At 44.1% G+C, this 21,721-nt stretch overlaps 1 protein-coding gene across 1 annotated transcript in view; it reads left to right on the top strand.

The window, feature by feature from the left end:
• Positions 1–21,721, top strand: part of RALB (RAS like proto-oncogene B) — a 298,265-nt gene that overhangs the window by 224,350 nt on the left and 52,194 nt on the right. Inside the window, exons 3-4 of the mRNA XM_086957107.1 lie at positions 1,590–1,798; positions 20,888–21,065. Coding sequence (XP_086813233.1) covers positions 1,590–1,798; positions 20,888–21,065 — 387 coding nt within the window. The remainder of the gene's footprint in view (positions 1–1,589; positions 1,799–20,887; positions 21,066–21,721) is intronic.

Genomic DNA, 21,721 nt, shown 5'->3' with positions numbered 1-21,721 from the left:
TATGCCCAAACATAAGAGTAGGATACAGCACCTTACTCCATGCTCTAGTTGAAAACACAAATAGGAAGCATAGGTTTTAAATGTTTTGTTCTACAAACACTTTATAATGCTTCAATTGAATGCAAGGTTCTTTATCAGATTTAAAATGCACTGCAAGGCCATAGTGAAGGAGATGAAAGGTGTATTTGGAAGAGTCAATGAAAAAGTAAGCACAGTAGTGTCCAACACAGTAAGGGCCTTCCAAAGTTTGCAGCACCATACCAAAAATTGAGATCCTGTACTAGTGCCTCTTGAACCCTCACTCTAATTCTGTGCGACAGAGTACCCATCTTGGTGTATAGGAATGTTTTTTTCATATATATCTGATTGCAGCCCAGTACTTAACATTGATTAATGAGAGCAAGAACACTGTGCTCTCAGGTGATAGTTTGGATGTTTATAGAAAGCTATGAGGCACTTTGAAAATTTTGGTTTTGAGAAGGCATTAAAAGCCCTCTTTTAGCCTATTCGTTATTTAAAGTTTATAACATTAAATACTGATATTTTTTTCTCCACCCAGCCATTTATGTGGCTCAATAATCTTTAGGATTTCTGGCCTTTTCTTAAACGTTAATATATTTGGCTACATTTACTGTGTTACTAGATAACATACTTGCTGCAAAACATTACCAATAAGGTTTCCTCTAATTCATTTTCCTTGCTACTTGTTTCTTTCCTTGGTCTCACACCCTAATACTGCAGAACCTTTCGAGCAAGTTTCAACTTCCTTTAGTTATTCTCCATTCATACACTGCATACATACTAGTTTACAGAGACATTATTTTCCTACCATCCATGTTACTGCCTGGTTGGAGCAGATGGGTTTATTGTACGTATGCAACACACTAACCCTGGGGAGTCCCAGGGGAGGGAACTACAGGCACAGGGTATTCAGGGTGAGCTGTCCTCCGTACTAAACATGTTTACACAAAAGAAGCTACCCTGAGTCAGGGTAGCTTCTTTTATGTATACACATTTATTGTACGAATGCCTTTAGCGACTCCGTTAGACACCCTCCCCCCTAACGTTTAAAGCTTCACCTGTTGGAAATCTTCCTTTACAAAGGCGAATGGGTCTTTGCATTTCTTGGCGGCAGAGACAAGAGAATTGCCCAGACTTCATAGACAACTTGTAAAAAAAAAGTGTATTTAGAGGTTATCATCTGTTGGGAATGTACTGAACTATACAGCAAGAACAAAAGGTTATTAAGCAAAGTTTTAAAATGCTATTAATAGTAATATGTGTTTGTTTATGGTTATGTAGGTGTGCTGGTCTTAATGAATTCTGACAGGAGTCGTTTTCTAATGGTGAGAAAGTGGGAGCGTAATACTGATATTGGATGTAGAGTTAAATGTCTTGTTTGAATTAAAAACCTCAGTACGTTGTAAACCAATTTCTTTCGATAGACTTTGTGGTACTGTTGGGTCTTGTCCGAGTGAATTGGCTACAAGTTATGATTTTAGGGCGTGCTGCATGGAATAATCTTTAGTTGTAGAGTTACTTAAGTTAAAATGTTGGTTAGGCTTAAACCTTCTCTGCTTGTTTTTCAGTTTGTCGAGGACTATGAACCAACAAAAGCTGACAGCTATAGGAAGAAAGTTGTCCTTGATGGTGAGGAGGTCCAAATAGACATTCTTGACACAGCTGGGCAGGAAGACTATGCAGCAATCCGTGACAACTACTTTCGAAGTGGGGAAGGTTTCCTCCTCGTCTTCTCCATCACAGAACATGAGTCCTTCACTGCAACAGCAGAGTTTAGGTATTCATTGGCTGACAAAATGATTGAAACAGAAGATGAGCATGCTATCCCAGGGATGCCACATCGAGATGTATGAATGACCACATAAACAATGTCTTCTGTCGAGAGCTTTTGCATTTTAAGCACCTTTTGAAAGACCATAATTCCACTGAGGGACAATACGTCGAAAGAAATTAACTGACCATAAAATGCAGGAAGGGCTAACATCAGGTTTTCAGTTTATTTTTCTAGACATCCTTTTTAACATTTCTAAAGATTGTTAATTGCATCTGAAACAAATGTCTGAAATTATAGTTAAAAACATCGATGTAGGAAAGTAGGATCTGCTTCTTATGGTTATCCCCACTTTTTGCTTGATGTGAATCCGTTTTTGACTAGTCTGACTGGGATCCTGATAATCAGGCCCCAGTCTATCTGCTTTCTCCCTAAACAGTTGTATTCAGTACCTAGGTACACCCCAGACTGCATGCTAGGGTACCCTTGTCAGTCCCTAGTACATGGTACCCATGTACCCAGGGCATAGGTACCCCAGAGGTCTCCCATGGGCTGCAGCATGTATTATGCCACCCTTGAGTGGCCATTCAGAATGGAACTACAACACTGCTGTTGCATGCACCACTTATTAAAGATGTAGGTATACTATATCTACGGGTCACTGCACTTAAATCCTATAAGTCACCCCCATAGCAGGACTTTACAATCCTGAAGGCAGGGTGCTTGCTTCTAAGTGAGAGGATGCCCCTTCACAAGCAGGACCACCCTGAAGCCTACGAAATCCATTCTGCCGGGTTGTCAGGGAAGCAGCCATATACTATATAGAGGCGCACCGCGTAATTGCGCGATGACCATCCTGAAAACGGCTGCAACGAATCCTATCATGTTTGGTATCAAACATGTTGGAATCATACCCCCACACCATTAAACGGTGTGAGGGTAGGATTCCAAGCACTGGAAGAGCCCTCCGTTAGAATCTCAGTGTTCTCGGTACCAGCCTTCTAGTCCCGGACAGCACAAAATTGCTGCTGCCGACCAGAGATACATTTCTGCTCTCCTGCTGCTGAGCCAAGCTCGAGCAGGGGAAGGCAGAACAATAGGCATCCTGTCACAGGGAGGTGTGACCACCTCCCAGTCAGGATTTAGTGTATTAGGGCTGGGTGGGTGCACTTGCCAGCGCCTGAAAGTCTGCATGAGGGGCACATTTGGTGTCCCTGTGCATAGTCCAGTTCAAACCGCTCTGGCACAAAACTGGACAAAGGACATGGGAGTAACCTCCCCCCTGTCCAGATCATCCCCTGAGAGGGTCCCCTGAATCTTAAGAGGTTACCTGGGTGTAGGTCCCTAGATTCGTCATTTAAAATTTATAACTGAAACCACTGCATTTCTACTGTCTGGGCACTCTGGACATCGCTGGACTTTGTTTGGGCCTGACTTTGTCTCCCTTCCAGTTTGCTGTATCGTCTGTGCCTGTGCATCATACAGGAACCTTCCAAGGCTTGTGAAGCATCAAGGACTACCTGGATATCTCCCTTGGAGTGAAGGAGTCATTCCTCTGCTTTCGCAGGCACCTCAACCAAGTCGACTTTTCTGCAGATCCTGAGTTACACCGTAGTTCGTGGGCTCTGCAACACAGGTGGTGGTTTTTCCCAGCTCCCGAGGCCTGCTCTACCCTCTCACCAAGTTTGAGGCCAGTAGTCCTTGTGGGTGTTGCAATAACTGAACCCCTGGGTACCGTGTCCCCGTTGCAGTTGCAAAGACTTGTTGACATCTTTGCAAGAAGATCTTCGGGCTCCAAGTAGCCCCGACCTAGAGCACCTCCAGTGACCAGAATCTCCACCCACACCGCATTGTGTGCATCGTGGCCTGTATCTTTTGGTGAGCTGCTTGAGGTCCTCTTGCGAATCCTGTGCCTCTGGCCTAGGGGTCCATTTGAGGGTCACCTTTGTTTTCCTTGGGCTCCCCTAATTGCTCGGTGTCTGTCCTTGCTCCATGCTTGTGGTGAGTCCCCTGGACCTTGCTGGTCCCAAATGTGCACCTGCTTGACTTCCTCACTGGGTAGCATTTCTCAAGGCTTGTTGGTGCTCCTGGCGGACACCGACCCCTCAGCACTCGACATCCTTCGTGGGGCAGCTTGTATCCAGATCCTGGTCGTCCTCAGCATTGCCTGGTCCTCACAGTTGTAGAGTCAAGGTCTCCATCATCTTTCCAGAAGCACCCAACATCGGAAGGCATTTGTCACCCCGAGTGACGTAGACTCTGTCCCCTCTGCTTTCAGGTACTCCCCTTCAAGAATCCACATTTGGATTTCTCCAGCACTTTCTTCCCTTCCAGCAGCGGCACTTTCCTGAAGTCCTGCGTTGGGATCGACTTCGGTTTCCGACCCACTTCACATCTATGCACCCGGCTTCCCTGGGAAAGTTAACTTGGGTACCATGATATCCACGGGTTGAATGGCTCACCATCCTTCTGTCTTCCACGGGGTTACTTCAGGGTCCACTGGAAAGGGTCTCTAATCTTTAAAAATTCTACAGCGACTTACACATAGACTTGTACGGAGCATGCAGTCATGTTCACACTGCACGTGCTCTCCGTGGGGTCCCTATCAACTTAGCTTGGGTGGTTCTGTGGATCCCCAGCAATTCGACGTCCTCTCGACATTGTCTTGACTCGAGTCTTGGTTCTTATACCATTTTCTTAGTGTATGGTTTGTTTCCCCCCCTCCCTCCCCGGGGCCCCCTGTGTGTTAGTGATATTTCTCCAGTATTAGGGTGTCTTTCATAGATTCACATCCTTGAATAATTCCCAGTCGTCGAAGTGGGAGTCCCATGGTACATAGAATAGTAGTAAGAAACATATATGCAAAATATATAAATATACATATATATAAAAGATATACAATATAAATGTCCAATAGAGTGTATATTTAAAAATAAAAATTTTGAAGTACCATAGAACAGTATTGACTCCTAGAAAGCATTGAGGGAGTGTACACTTTTCTAACCTATCCATGTCGTTATAATGGTCCATATTCCAGCCAATCAGGCTGCAGCACCCTCTAGAACCTTCTCCTCAGAAGCTCAAACCCTCAGATTTTCTACCGCACGTCGTGTGAAGGGAGTCTATCTGAGCTTGCTCAGTTTTCTTCTATCAAAAACTCCAAAATCTTCAGAATGTCTTCTTCTAAAAGGTCTTTGTTTCGGCCCTGTACTGCCTGTGGAAAACTTTGCTTTTTTTCTGAGGACCCTCATAAAAATGCATTTATTGCTTGTATCTGGATCATAAGGTGAGGAATTGCAAGTTTTGCAGGACTTTTTCATCAAAGACTTTAAACGCCAGAGAGGCCTGTCTCCTTCTGTGGCTGCAGAAGTTGAAGACCTCAGACAACCCTGTGTTTGATGTGGAGAGTGTGTCTTCCCACCATTCCAAGACCTCTCTAAAGCATGGGTGTGAGACTGAGATTCCTTCTCCTTTCCTTAAAAAGAAGAAGCTCTCTGACGCTCTGAATCCAGTTCCCCCACGGAGTTTGCCGGCCTCTACGCCTACGGGACCTGGTTCTCTGGTGTTGCAGACTCCAGCTCTGCCCTTTTCCTCTAAAAAAGGTGCCAGCCCGTCGACGGGCTCGTCGACGCGCACGTCTACGACTACGAAATCTGTCACCGTGATTTCTACCTCGACCACGACCTGCTCTCTGTCGACGAAGACGACATGACGTGTGCCACTGCTGGCACGTTTTAGACTTCAGCCTTTTAAACCAATTATTTGCATTAATATATGTGAATGGTGCAAATGTACACTGAATTCCAGGTTTTATATACCACTGATGTATTTCTACACCACTGAAATATTTCTACGCCAGTTTACGTCGGCCATATTTAGTCATTAAATAAGCCAATTGAGCTTAGTCAGTTTTACATCATTAGGAGTCCAGGCACTGGGAGACTAAATGGCAGACTTGCATTCCTCGGAATTTAAGAAATGCCGGAAAGCAAAATCAATATGTACGAGGGGACCAATCATAAACCTAAACTTCCCTACACTTGGACTTTTGGGCAGAGCATAGATTGTTCCTTACAATTAGAATCTTTAGAATAACTAAGCTCATTTATGTATCCCAGTATACATACAGAGCACACCACTTGCTGAAGTTGCACTAGTAACTTGAATAAGGGTGATTGCTCAACTCTGTGGTGCTCATTTTATTGACCTTGGATGAATCAAAGGTTTAAATTTGAACCAATGTGATGCCGGCATCTTTGGGTTTCTTTGCTATTTGTCTGCACTCAAGCTATCTTACTGAGATCATGTTTGTCGTGTTCATCTCTTCAAATGTGCAGATCAAAAATGTTCATTTGTGTAGAAGGAAAGGTTAGCTCTGAGGCAAATGTTTGCTATGTGATAACTTCTCTTGGTCAGAATTGTTCGTATATGGTAACTTGTGCTATTAGCCAAGACAAACTGTACAAGGACCCAACAGCTCTGTTGTGTTGAAAAGAAAGGGATTATTTACCCCGCTCCTCTGATTTTGGTTTGGTGCGGATTAGTGTCCGAATCATAGGTAGTAAGTGTAGATCCAGGTTTTATGTATAAACAAAGTACTGGTATGCTTTAGCATAGGTAAAGGGCAGAGCTTATCTGTACACTGTATAGTCATGCTGCTTTTTCAGTGGGGGTGTTTGGCATTCCACTGCTGAGTTTAGGTATTTATAGAGAATGGCATATTTCACCATTGATTGTAGCACAGGCCACCTCTTGCCTGCCTCCTTTAAAGCATATACCCAACTAGATTTTGAGAGCTCTAAACTTCTGACAAATCAAAACAATGCGAGCGTCAAAGGGAGTAGTATGAATTTCCTTCGGGGAAGGGGGAGGGTTCGTGGGGGGGGTTTGATGTATTTATGTAATGGATATTTATGGAGCGCAAGCATTAATTGAAGGGGGCAGAACGATGTACAATACAACAAGTGACGCTACAAAGGAGAAAGGATACAAAACTAGAACGTTACGGGCTCTGCACCAGTAGGCTGAGGCGGCGGCACTGCAAGCTGAGGGGATACAAATGCACACATTACAGCCGGGGATCCTTAAACAGATATAGAATATACCTCTTGGATACAGGAGGAGGGATAATTAAGGAAAGAATACACGCTGACATGAGCGAGGTTACAGTTCGTCTGGGGACATCTCCTACCGCTGGCTAAGCATAGTCCTATTACATTTCCGGATGGAGAATTCCTGATGCATGCGCCCTGTGTGATTTGATGTCTCACTTTTTGTTTTGAATTATGTTCCTAACTGTGACAATGCGGTTCAACTGTTGCTATAAAAAGTATTGTAAAGCGCTCTGATATCCTTCGGGATCAAGTTTGCGCTATATAAAACTTTATAAATAAATCTTCAACATCGTCGACAACTGTTCTAGAGGTTCGTCCAATCTCATCGACAATAACAATCACGTCGACGGCCAAGAAATCAGTCTCGTCGACGGCTCCTCCAAAACGTCACTCGTCGACGAAGGCTTCGTCTTCGCGGACATAGTCATCGACGCTTACCTCTTCATCGATAATGGTCTCGTCGTCGGCGAGTACCTCGTAGGAGGCAGTGTCGTCGGCGGTAGCCTTGCCGTCGACGGTGGGTCCGTTGATGCTGAAAGCCTTGTCGACGCTAGCACCCTCTTCGTCGACGGCAGTTCAGTTGTCAACGAGGGCCTCGACGACGACACAGTCGACTATCTCTTCGACGAGTCTGTCGACGGTGCATTTATCTTTGGCGACTGCAACCACCTTCACAGTGGCAACAGCTACACCTCGACAACCCGCACCACTGGTATTGAGCCCTGTACAACACTCCACTGGTCTGCCTGCGCAACTATTTGCATCTGCAGATGAGGATGCCTCTGGCGGTTCAGATGGGATGACAACTTAAGAGCTGCAAATAGCCCGTCTGAATTGAATATAAAATGCCAAGATTATGATGATGAGGATCTAGACTCTCATATCTCCATTGCAGATGATAATAATGATGACGATCAAGGAGTTCCTATGGCTCAATTACCGCTTTCGTTGATTTTAAACCTACAATATATGTTGGAAGACTACAATCTTCGTTTTCCACCCTCTATGTAGGCCTCTCCGCTACCAACATCAATACCGGTGTCAGTTCCGGTTCCACCAGCTCGGTCACCAGTTCCTCAGGATGCCGATGATGAGGATAATAATATGGACCAGGATGATGACACTGTTCTACAAGATTGGGACAATTACCAAGCTCATACTCCGTCCCCTTCTCCAGATTCCCCTCTCGCATCTCCTCCGGTGGATATAGGAGGGTTCCACCTTTTGATGGAAAGGACAGCGAAGCGCTTTCATTTACCCTTGGTCACTAGACAAGAGGATTGTTTCCTCTATGATTTCAAAGATAAACCATTAAAACAAGTGTGTTCTATACCAATTATAGACTTTATTTGGCAGTGAGGGCTCAAGCTTATGCATCAACCAAATTCTGTTCCGGCGGTACTCCCAGGCCTCGACAAGAAATATAAGGTGCCTGACAATTCACCTGCCTGCCTTGTTTCCCAGCCAAAGCCGGACTCGGTAATCACGCAGGCTGCCCAAAAGAGATCCCGTAATCCAGCTTCTCCTTTAACATCCCCGCCTGACCAAGAGGGTCGTCGCCTGGACACCATCGGAAAAAGTTCACCACCATGTCTGCAACTACAGTAAGGGCAGCAAATTCCTTGACCATCCTTGGCCGTTATGACCGACAAATGTGGTCTGAGATGTCAGCATTTGTGGACCTTATTCCTGATTCATTTAAGGCGGAAGCCCTGAAGATCCTACAAGAAGGTGAAAAAATGTTGTCAGAAATTATAGATTGGGCAATTGACATTTCCTCTACAGGATTCAGACAGCTGGCAGGAGCCGCGGTTTTATGAAGGCAGGGCTGTCTTAAAGCCACGTCCTTTCGACCTGAAGTGCAAGCCAGAATACTTGACATGCCTTTTGATGGGGAATCCCTCTTTGGCAAGCATGTGGACGATGCCTTGGAGTCCATCAAAAAAGATACAGACACTGCTCGTGCACTAGGATCTCTCCAATATCTGAAGCAACCCTTAGGAGCACGTGGCCGGGGCTCCTCATCCTCCTTTTTTGGCTCTTCCACTCAATACCGCTCTTATAACAACAACAGACAGCGTTACTCTAACCAAAACCAAACCAGACAAACTGATTCTAAACAGTATAGACGGAAATCTACCTACAGGGGAGGCAATTCCTCTAAAAAACAAAGACTTTCTAAAAATCAAGTCACATCCTACTGCGAAGATTGGAGGTCGAATCTCTCAATACTCTTACAATTGGTCAAAAATAACATCAGATCGTTGGGTCTTGGACGTGATTTCAAAAGGTCCCGCACTAGAATTTGTCAAGTAACCTCCCAACTGCCCTCCAAGAGGTCCCCTTCTACACACTTAAAGGAACTGTTGGCGCAAGTTGCAGTTATGATCCAAAAAAGAGCAGTCGAAGTGGTACCTCGATCACAAGAGGGGTCATGGTTTTATTCCCGATTTTTTTCTTATCAGAAAGAAATCAGGAGAGTGGCGCACAATTTTAGACCTCCGGGCCCTCAACAAGTACATCAAGTCTCGGACCTTTCGAATGCTGACACTGACAGAAATCTTACAGTTCCTAAACCTCAACGAGTTCCTCTCTACAATCGACCTCCAATATGCCTATTTTCATGTGCCAATCCACCATAGACACAGAAGATTCCTCTGCTTCACAGTAAGAACAAAACATTTTCAATTCAAGGTTTTGCCGTTCGGGCTCCGTTCCGCCCCAAGGGTCTTTACAAAGATCATGGCTCCCGTGGCGGCTTGTCTAAGACTGCAAGACATACAAATCTACCCCTACTTAGACAATTGCCTGATAAAGGCTCCATCCTTTCTCACAGCAAATCAACACACTCAAACTTGCCTGTCAGTCTTCCAAAACTTAGGTCTTTCAATCAATCACGAAAAATCTCACATTATTTCGGCACAGTCTTTCTGGGAGCTTTGATAGTCACGAACCTGGCAAGGGTGTTTGTTTCCATGGAACGTCAAGCACGCATCTCCAACATGGTGACTCTTCTACGCTCAAAAAGGTCTATTTCAGTCCGAACATTGAAATCCTTTCTGGGCATGGCCTCCTCCTGCATTCAGTTGATCCCCACCTGCAGGCTAAATATGAGAGTAATTCAGTAAGAGTTGGACAAACAATGGTGGCAAGTGTCAGGTACGTTCAACGACAAGGTCTCACTGACGCCTCGCATACAGGTGGCATTGGAGTGGTGGGCTCACCCTCCCAACGTCGCAACAGGACGCTCTTTTCTAGAGACAGCACCCACACTTACCCTTACCACAGACGCTTCCTTGGAAGGTTGGGGCGCACACCTACAGGGACTGTCCATCAATGGCAAATGGACTGCGATCCAAAGCACGTGGCACATCAACCGCCTAGAGCTCTTGACCATCTTTCTTGCTCTAAAGTCCTTCCGTCTCCTAGTGGAAGGGGAGTCATTGTTAGCGCGTACAGACAACACCACCAGTATGCACTACCTCAACAAGCAAGGAGGTACGAGATCACTACTACTCTCCAAGCAGGCACAGTAGATCTGGAAATGGGCAATAAAGCATTGAGTTCACTTTACTGCAGTTCACGTTCCGGGCATCTCCAACGCCCTTGCAGACTCTCTGAGCAGATCTGCCACCGACAACCACGAGTGGGAACTTCACCAACCGACTCTGGAGTATGTCTTTCACCTGTGGGGCCAGCCGGATCTGGATCTCTCTGCGACTCCGCTGAATCGCAAATGCCTTCACTACGCAAGTTGGCATCCCCACAAAGGATCGAGCAGAAATGCATTTTCGATCAATTGGTCGAGAAAATTTGCATACGCTTTTCCACCGATCCCTCTTCTGCCTCGCCTCCTGCACAAGATGAGAGCACAGCCTTGTCACATCCTGCTAATTGCGCCCAGGTGGCCGCGCCAACCGTGGTTCACGGGCCTTCTTCTCCTCTCTCAGTGCGAACCAATAACTCTTCGCCCCCTGCCTCAACTTCTAACCATGAACCACGGACAGATCTGCCATCCAGACTTGGCATCTCTCCAGCTTACCGCTTGGAACCTGAGCACCATGAGTTTGCCCATCTAACCATTGCACCTGACTGTAGGGAGGTCCTCGCTCATGCACGGGCTCCCTCCACCATCAAAACTTACAAATTAAAATGGAAGCGTTTTGCATTTGGTGCAACTCAGTAGGCATTGACCCTATGCTCGCTACCCCTGAGCAAATCTTGCCTTTTTTCCTTCTCCTGGTGAGGTCAGGCCTTTCTCATCCCACTCTGAAATTCTTCCTGGCTGCGCTTTCTCGATTTCGGCATGATGGTTCCACATCTCTATATTCTTCCAGGATCATTTGCCAGTTCTTTAAAAGGCTATTCCGTATGTTTCCACCCATCCGCTGCCCTCCCCCTTCTGGCGCCTGAATCTCGTCTTGGCCCAGCTTATCAAGCCTCCATTCGAACCAATCCACTCAGCAGATTTGAAATTTCTTACTTGGAAGGTTTCCCTCCTACTCGCACTTACATCTAGGTGTGTGAGTGACTTACTAGCTTTTACTATTCAGCCCCCTTTTCTACAGTTTTCAAAGGATGCTGTCATACTTCGTACAAATCCAAAGTTTATACCAAAGGTTCCATCACACTTCCAGCTTAATGAACCCGTGATGCTCAAAACTTTTTTCCTTAACCTTCAGTCTCCTGCTAAGCGTACTCTTCATTCACTTGACCTAAAACGATGCCTCAAGTTCTATATCCAGCGTACTGCTGCGTTTCGAAAGTCGGACCAACTCTTTGTAGCATATGGGCGGATGCGCAAAGGACATCCGGTCACCAAGCAGACCACCACTCGCTGGATTTCTTCTGCTATTTCCTACTGCCATAAATGGGCTGGCAAGCCTCTTTCTGCTCCGGTGCGAGCACACTCGATGATAGCAGTTGCATCCTCTACTGCCCTGTTCGCTGGAGTGCCTCTTCATCAGATCTGTAGGGCGTCAACGTGGTCCAGCAGGCACACGTTCACAAGGCACTACTGTCTGGAGACAGCTAACACTGCGGATACGGCTGTGGGTCAAGCGGTGCTCCGAAATCTCTTCAAATAAAGGTGAGCCTCTGTTGCTTCCCGCCTCCTGTCATAAAAGGTTTTCTTGTGCAAATAATATGTTGTTACCAATCAGTCTTTCTATGATTGCTATTTCATGCATTACCTTTTATGGTTGTTGTTATTACTGCTTTCTTTTCTTATTCAAGCATGTGAATCTATGAAAGACACCCTAATACTGGAGAAGAACAAAGTTGGTTACCTGTAAACTGTGGTTCTCCAGTATTGTGTCTTTCATAGATTCACATGCGACCCACCCTTCCTCCCCTCCGAGGCTCTCTTCTCCTCATGCACTCTTTGGACACTCTTGTGCTACGAAAATCTGAGGGTTTGAGCTTCTGAGGAGAAGGTTCTAGAGGGTGCTGCAGCCTGTTTGGCTGGAATATGGACCATTATAATGACATGGATATGTCCGAAAAGTGTTCACTCCCTCAATGCTTCCTATGAGTCAATACTGTTCTATGGTACTTCAAAAGTTTTATTTTTAAATATACACTCTATTGGATATTTATATTGTATAGAATAGTAGTAAGAAACACATATATGCATATGTTTCTTACTACTATTCTATGGACCGTGGGACTCCCACTTCGACAACGTGGAATTATTCAAGCATGTGCATCTATGAAAGAAACCAATACTGGTGAACCACAGTTTACAGGTAAGTAACTTTTGTTCTTACTGTGATTCCTTTGCTAAAGTAGTGTGTGCTTTGTGTCTATCTCCGTGTGAGAAATACTGTAACTTACTAGTTGATATTATATAATAAATACATATTTTTATAAATACTTTCTGGTTCTTTTTCATTTAATCTATACTATACTATTGCATTCTGGTCAAACAAGCTGCTTTACACTCCTTCAAGCCTGATGGCTGCTCTCCACGGCTTCCACTTGAATAGCTTTCTAAGGTTGTCTGAGACCTCCTAAATCCAATCCAATCAACTTTATTCGACCTGATTAATAAACATAGATCATAAAAGTATACACATACAAAATAATCAATCTTCAAAAAAAAGTTGATAAAAATCTGTAATTTTAAAAGACCCATAGCAGCCCTTGCAAAATACCCTACTATTTGTACTATAAACAACAATTCGGAAATTGATCTTAATACTGGAAATGCAATAATTCATTAAGCTGCAATAATCAACCACCCATAGTTATAAATAATATATCTACATTCTAAAACAAGATGACTAATTAAATACATTTGGCATGATAAAAAGTAATCACATGAATTTCTCCAATACCTTTTCAAGCACCAATGAACAAGAGGCTAAATTCCACATGTTTCTCCCTTCTAAAAGCTGCCTCCTGCGCAGTAAGGCCGACATAAGGGAGGCTACGCAGAAACAAACATAGGGGTCATGGAACTTCTTCAGGAACAGCATGGCAATACGACATTGTTTAAAATTATGCTGACTTAAAAGTGATAAAAGATATCTAAATCTCTGTATTTTGTAAAAGTGACAGAAGAAAAAGAGAGTGGAGATCACATTGCACAGATATATTATCACAAGGACAAGGACTCAACTCACTTAAGGAATACTTATTATCTGGGAAACATATCATCAGTGGAATTAGATTAGTACGGAATCTTAAAAGGACAAACCAATGCTGTAAATTTCTTACACCCTCCAAATATGAACAAGCATTGGAAATGCGATAGGTCTCGCCTTTGTTTAAGTTAAAGTCATTTGCTTTGCTAATGGTATTGTATTTTAGCTATGTATTATTGAGTGAATGTATGTGATATGTTGTGGCTTTATGTTAGAATTGTAATTGGTAGCTGTGTAGTAGTTTAAAGCATAGCGCTAGGAGTAGAAGAGCAGTGTTTAAGATTTGGGAAGGTGAGTGAGGAGAAGAATAGCATGAGGGTTAATGAAGTATAGTGAGGAGTAGAGTAGCATAAGGCAGAAGAAAGGGGAGTGGGGAGAGCAGTATGAGGGAGAAGGAAGAAAGCGTGGAGGAGATTAGCGTGCTTTTGAAGGAAGGAAAGTGTGGAGAGCAGTACGAGGCATAAGGAAGGAAAGAGGAGTAGAAGAGTAGTAGGAGGGATATGAAAGGAGTGTTAGAAGTGTTGATTTTTTTGTAGTGGTATTTGTGCTGGTAGGTGGTTTTGTTGGTGGTAGTGTTGGTTTTAGTGCTTATACTGTTGCTGTTTGTGAGTTCCTTCTGTAGGTGTTTGTGTTAGATGATGGTTGGGGTTTAATGCTGGTGGTAGTGCAAAAGGAGTTGTTAGCAGTATAGTGTAGTTAAATATAGTACTTTTTGTACATTTTGCATATTTTAGCTCTGTTAATGTTATATGTTAGAGCATATTACCAAATCATAAGACAATTTTGTTTTAAAGTTCACTTTTATTAAGTATACATGTGATACATGTGATATAGATAAAAACAGCTGCACGCACGGACTGCGCGCTGGCTCAGTGTAATATTTTCATTTGAAACCGATGATTGCGGGAACGTTCATAAGACTAACATTTCTCCGAGATGTTCAGCAGGGATAGTGTGCTTCGCCCAGCTTGCTGGTGGTCTGTGTGATGTCACTATTTCAGATTGGTCAGTGTGAAGTGGAAGAACAACCGAATAATAATTTACCGAAGGGTAATGTCTAGAAAGACGCGTGAAAATTGAATCCTTGCTTTTCACTGCTGAAAGGGGCATTGCATGTAACCTATGCATACAATGTAAATCCTAGCTCGAGCGGTAGTGAAGAGAATTGCGTCATCTTGAGGTTGGAATGAGCTCAGTGGGTTGAGCACGCGGTGCAACAGTCTGGGTATTGTCCGCGCAGGTCACAAGTTCCAACCACCGTAGGGTCGGTTCAGCCTTTCATTCTCCCCCGGTGAACATTTGAGGTAACCTCATGTAGAGAGTGACAGCGTGGACTTTGTGATCCAGGCTGGGACACATCCCTGTGCGAACATCAGGCCCATGGTGGAAAGGTCTGAACTTTGCAGGGAGGGCGGGGGGGTCTGAGCAACAGCAGATCAACAAACGATTCCTTCCTCGTGAGTGCTGGAACCTGCCTTAAACCTGCACATCTGGCCCGTGATCCAGGGGTATTTCCTCTTTAGTCGGTCTGCCGAATTTCCGCCCCTCGGTCGCGGGGCATTAAGATAACAAGAGCAGTGGCTGCCTTTTCATGAGGTTTGGGGGTGGCGGTAGCTGCTGGAGAGGGGTTAGAGATGCACTCCCCTCCACCCACGTATGACAGGATTCATCACCCTAAACTGCAGTTGTCAATCGTGCAGCAGGTGCAGTGGCACAGGAGTGAGCGGGGTCCCCTGCACTACAATTAGCCCTGGCCTGTCCTGCTAAACAGGGGGGCCCTTCCCTGCCAGGCTGGGTTTGCATTTTGTATTAATGGGGGTTCCTGAATCTTACTGTGTATGTACAAGAGAGAGGCAGGTGCTCCAGCTCCAGCGTGACAAGGATAAAGAAAGTGAGCGCTCGAGAGACGGACTTCACAGGAAAGTCGAGACCGCAAGAGAGAAGGAGTACTAGTGGGCGGATGGAGAGACTGAGTGGATGGGTGGATTCATGGATCTTTTGGAAAGGGGTGTTAGGTGGATGGATGCGTCGGTAAGTTGGTGGCTCGGCAGATGTCTGTTGGACCGCCATGAGGTGAATCATACGCATAAGAATGAGGCACCGACAGAAGGGGGGGTGCTCATGAGAGGGTAGCAATGGAGAGGCAAGGTGACGGAAAGCGGAGCACTGGGCGTACCGAGAAGGAAGAGATATGTTCTACATGCACCACGGCTGTCTCTACCCGTATGTGCGGGTCACTCACTTCTGACCCTCCCACACTAATCAACGCCACCTTAAAAGCAGAGCGAAGCCTCTTGGATGAGGCGCCCGTGCTGCTGTCTCTCATCGGTGGGCTCCGAGACGGAAAGAGCTGGTGACGGAAAGCAGGGCACTGGGCGAACCGAGAAGGAAGAGATATGTTCTACATGCACCAAGGGATGTATCTACCCGTATGTGCGGGTCACTCACTTCTGACCCTCCCACACTAATCAACGCCGCCTTAAAAGCACTGCAAAGCCTCCTGCAGGAGGCGCCCGTGCTGCTGACTCATCGGAGGGCTCCGAGATGTAAAGAGCTGGCTAATGTCCCGGAACTGACACCTGTCCCATGAGCATGGTGATGGCGTGACTCCTGTAGTCACGGCGCTGACAGATACTCACACCCACAGTGATGGGTGAACGCCCGAGTCAAAGCGCTTAATACATACGGAGACATACAGGCGAACCCAGCGCCTCGGCTGTGCCCACAATCTAGGCTGATCTTGAAGCGTAGCTACCCAACCCACTTGCCAGTAATGGTAAACAAAAAAGTGCTGAGCCTGTAATTATAAAACAGACCGTCTCACGTCGCCGGTAAAAGATCTAGCCCGGGTGGGCGGGGCTAAAAGAGGACAGGGTGGTAACCAGGAGGTACTAAAAAGCCTCTGTTATAATGAAAAGACACCAATTAGCATAACTTATGACGCAAACCAACCGAAATTACGGGCGGAGCCGAAACACCACTTTTGAAAGTGATTCCAAGAAGCCCTCGCAGAGCGAGCAGCGCATGCGCGCTGCAACACCAGCGAGACCTAAAAGTCACCTTCCGTTAAGGGGGGGATTTGGTGGAAAAGTTTTGTTAGTTTTTACACAATAAATTTCTTCCCTAGCATTGGCTGCCTTGGCTAAAATAATGCCTTAAGTTTCTTTTTAGGGAATTTGGTGCAGGACCTCGGTTTAGAAAACAGTGTGGAACACCTAGTGAGTGTAAAGTCGTTTCAACATATTGTAACCAGGCTATTTTATGTCCCTTGTCTAACGATAGACAGTTTTGTATTATCGCCTGGTTCATGTCCACTGTGTTTCTCCTCCAGATTGAGTGCCACAACACAATCGGGGCTAGTCTTACTGCATCCATTGTATACGGCAAGGCCAGCTCCAAGTGGCAGACATAGTTGGGAAAAGGAAGCAGAAGAATGGCGATCCTTTTTCAAAAGCCCTCCGTTATCCTCTGGAGGAGTTCTTTTGGAGCCATTCCCCACAGCCCCGCCCATATATTGTGGCTGAGATGATTTTTGCATTCTAAATTTTTTTTATCCCGCCATGGGCTTGTTCCCGAGTTTCTTGATGAAACTAAAGATTGCAACCAAGATTCTTTCCATTGTTAAAGCCCTGCAGCCCACCATGGGCAGCCAGGTTTGTTTACTATCAAATAAAACCCCCAAGTAGGAGAAAGTTTCCACTACCGCTAGTTTCTTAGTCCCAATATAAAAAGAGGGGATACTTTGGGGGTGGGGGGGGGGGGGGACTCCTGCCACCATAACAAAAGTTTTAGTCTGGTTGACCTTTAAGTCCACAGATGACATGTAATCCACATAGCCATTTATTAGGTGTTGCAGCGCTACTCCCATCCTAGCTATTAGGACCTCCTAAATCACCTTGCTTCCTCCAATGCTTTCCTCTTCCTTACAGGGCACACTGGTCTTGGCAAGCAGGCGCTCGTGCTCTGGGCTCCAGGGCAGGTGATCTTTGTTTTTCTTGGGTGGTGTCCGCTCACCCAGCAGGTAGGCTAGCATGCCTTGGTTCCCACCTCTGGTCACAGGCAGAATTCTTGCAGAGCTTCTCCTTCTCACACAGCCTGTCTGGATGCTTGGCAAATGACACAAGTTTGGAGTCTCAACCTTCCCTTCTTATAGTCCTTTTCTAGACACTAAATGTGATTTAGGGTCTTAGTCTTTGAAGTTTTAGGTTGGGGTTCTGCTGCTTTTAAGTACACATTTCTCTTTTTCTTCTTACCTCCTGAAAGAATGTCTGTCACAGCAGGCAAGACTCCGAAGCTGATTGTCCTACAACACAATCCATGGAAGTGACCAAAGTTCATACCTGGATGTCAGCTACAGTAATATTGCATCAAAAGTTAGTCCCAGGCTCCCTGCCCTACTCTTTATAATTCCATTAGAAGTCCTATCTCCTTTCCCGAGATGTGCACAAGCCCCTTTTTTGTGATCTATCTCTGAATCAAAGAGCTATCTTTTGAAGTTTAAAAGAGGGTTTCTTCCTCCTGGGTTCCCCGCTTAGCCCACATGAATGCTGTGATAGACAAATATGTCTGGGGGTGGTGGCGGGATTCCTCCACTCTTCATGTCTTCAGGCAGGCATGGCCTTCCTAAAATGGAACCCATTGTCCTCCATTAAGTGTAGCAAAAGTGGACCTGAAATCAATCCTGAATGGCACTGTGAGGAATAATTATCTATGGTGGGAGGTTTTCCTGACTGAGTTGTCCTACAAAGGCACACAATAGCAAAGACTCTCTACAAGAAATTTATACATAGCTGAGAAAGGTAAGCCCCTTCTGGACTGAAGGAATCAATTAGGTTTAGGAATTGTTCTTTACACGAGTCACCCAAAGCTGGTGTTGGTAACTATTGCTACTGATTCAGATAGGTGTAAGAAAGAAATTGAAGTTGCATACCTTTGTTTTTTTTTTGAAGAATTAGAACTACTAGATCGTTCTATAAAAGGGCGCCAAGTCCAGGTTGCACAAAGTCAGAAAAAGGGGGAGTTGGGTAGGCTACAATATAAACATGTGATATAACTGAGTCATCTGAATAGTTGAACCCCATAGTTATAGTGCACAAACTAAGTGCAAAAATAAGAATGGGTGTGGATCTGAGACTTAAGCAAGCTTACATAAAAAGTGAGATTATTTGACTGCGATGAAAATTGGCCAGTGTTGCTTAACCAGCATGTATTTGTATATGGAAAGTGCAGATATAGTCAAACATATTCAAAATGGATGTGATAGCACTAAATACATAAATACTAGTTGCAGGGAAGAGTTTTGTACACTTGGTTCATCTTATGATCTCAAGCTGGACTTGGAGTAAGGCTGTCCGAAATCGCTCCCTTTATGACTGAAAGTCACAGAAACAAAGCGGTGTGCCCTTTAGTAAAATTGATATCTAATGTAGTCTCTCTTTAACACGTGTGATGTGGTCACCTACATCTGTCTCTGCTAATGGCTTTGATGTAGCGTCATGGCTAGAAGATTGCCAAAGCAGTTTTCCACCTACAGCTTCAGGCTGAGAGGTGGTGTTAAAAACAATTCAGAATAATCCTGTGTGGTTTGACAATTGCATCCTTCGGTTGAGGTACTGTCGAAAATATATATATTTTTAAACCTAGATGGTACATTTTGTTTTGTAGTGATTATTATTAGGCTTTTGATTGTCAAGATTAGACATTTGGTCAAGAGATGACAATCCTTTTTCTGAAAAGTATTTTTTCCACGTATTTATTCAATAGGTTTCACAGCACGAGTATTTGAAGAGCCATAGGAAGGCCGCTGGGAGACAAAACTGATGGACATGATGTGCAAAAAGAAAAAAAAGAGTAAAGCAAGTTGGAGATAATCGAAGGCTGGAATGTCGGACTTGTGAACACTAGAACAAAGAGCTCTACCCTTTAAAACCTTCTCCTCTGTAACATAACTATGATACACGGTATTTAATTAACAAATCTAAAATGTATCAACAATTACACAACGGAGGTTCCTATGCATAACGAGCCCTGGGCTGACCCAATATCTTGGTGTGCAAGCAAATATTTTTACTTTATTAGTTATGTATAGGAACCTCCGTTGTGTAATGTTTGATACATTTTGTATGTGTTAATTAAATACCGTGTTCCGTGTAGCATAATTCTGTTACGGAGGGGAGGCTTTAAAGGGTAGAGCTCTTCGAGCGATGCGCCAACGGTTTGCGGAGACAAACTTCAAGCACCTACTTGTTGGAGCTCAAAACACATGCTTTGTAATTTGGTTCCCTTTCTGAAAACTGATTGCATGTAAAGGCATGCTTTCAATAGCCACATGTTATACGAAACCTGAAGTTAAGCAAAAAAGAAATAATTGCACTTCAAACTAAATGAGATTGAGCCTTCCTTGAAATAAGGGTCTTGTTGTGGTGTGAGGTACGGGTGCCTTCCTAACAATCGATCAATTCAGCAGCGTGCATGCGTTTAATGGGCTCCTGAAATGCCTTGGTTAATGAGCTGAAAATTAAAATGAACTGTTACCCTTTTTAAATCTCTCTTGATTTGCCTATTAATTAAGATCGGGTTTCCCTTGCAGTGAATGGATAGCTATTCACAGTCCACAAGTTCAAATGCATTGGTGTCTTGTACTGGAAAACTAATATTTTGGGTATAGGCTACAAATGTTTTGAAGTTCACCGTTTCTGTATGTTTTTAATATTATCCAATGTCTTAGGGACCTTCCTATCCCACATAATTATGAAGTCCTTGTGCGCATCAAATGTATTTGAACGGCCCATATTAAGTGTCTTTGTAAATTTTGAGATAAACTTTTCTACTTTTTGGACTGCTGTTGACCTTAAATGCGTAAGCTTTTAATATTTCTTTTTTCATGTGGAAAATGAGATATTCAGCTTTATTGAGTATCTTTATCTAAAACCGTTGTTGTTGTTGCTATGTGGTGCATGTTTTCCCAGTAAAAATATCAGTAAGTTTAACCTTTTAAATTAGCGTAGTGTCGACCAAATGAGTTGTCTTTTTTTTTTTTTCTAAAGGTAAGTTATAAGAAGGTGTGATCCACTCTCAATTTTAGATTGCACTTGTGGTTTGAACTCTCGCCATTTGAACTTTAGTTTTGTATAATTTAGTTTTCTGATACTACTTTGCCCGTGTCTACTAGTCAAGTTAAGCTCATCTAATGTAGAAAAGACGTTTAGTTAAACATTTCCCACCACAATCTGAATTCAAATGTATTTTTTTGATTTTGGGGCTAGCATTGAATCATCCATGGAGTTGAACTCTATTCTGAATGGTACTGTGTTTTTTCTCTTCTTTCACATAAGGGAACAGATCTTGCGCGTGAAGGCGGAGGAGGACAAAATCCCTCTCCTCGTGGTAGGCAACAAATCGGACCTAGAAGAGCGCAGGCAGGTGCCAGTGGAAGAGGCGAGAGGCAAAGCAGATGAATGGGGTGTGCAGTATGTTGAGACGTCAGCCAAAACAAGAGCAAATGTAGACAAGGTATAAACTTGTGCAATTGCCTGTGGTTTTGCATGTAATTATTAAGTCTTCATATTTTGCTGTGTTCAAAAAGATTACTATGCTCAATGTCCAGTGTCTGATTCTTTGGCATTTGTCCTCTCGCTCAGTTTAACTTTCGTCAAAAGATCCAAGACAGATTGTTTTCTCACAGTCTCACTGAGTATGAAAGTATGTGAACTGGAAAGAAGGCCTAAATATGAGGAGAGTCGTCATAGGATAGGAAGTCCGGTTTGGGGAGAAATGCAAGACATTAATTTGTGTAATTTTAGGCTGATTAAAAATAAATCTGGATACAGTAGGCAGTCAGGAGAAGTAACTCCAGCTCTAATACGCACATAAAGACATATATGGCAACTTGCTTTAATTTACCGATTCCACTCTTGAGGTCTATGCTTGTTAATTTAGTGTAGAATGTGAAAGGAATGGAATGCGAAAATCTGTCGGCAGAAGAGAAGGCATGAAGTGGGCAGGAGTCATTACATGATGGTAAGTCAGACAAGGAAGGTAGCACAACATTGGTTTGTGAGATTAAAAAAAAAAGAAATTGAATGCAATAGGCAATCAGAAAAAGTAAATCCTGATGTAATAAGAAGGTGAAAAATGAAATGTTGAATAGCTTGCGTTTCACTGTTTCA

Source organism: Lissotriton vulgaris, chromosome 2_1, assembly GCF_964263255.1.
Source record: "Lissotriton vulgaris chromosome 2_1, aLisVul1.2, whole genome shotgun sequence".
NCBI classification, from domain to species: Eukaryota; Metazoa; Chordata; class Amphibia; order Caudata; family Salamandridae; genus Lissotriton; species Lissotriton vulgaris.
Note: the sequence above shows the minus strand (reverse complement) of the source record. Positions and strands in the feature narration are given on the sequence as shown.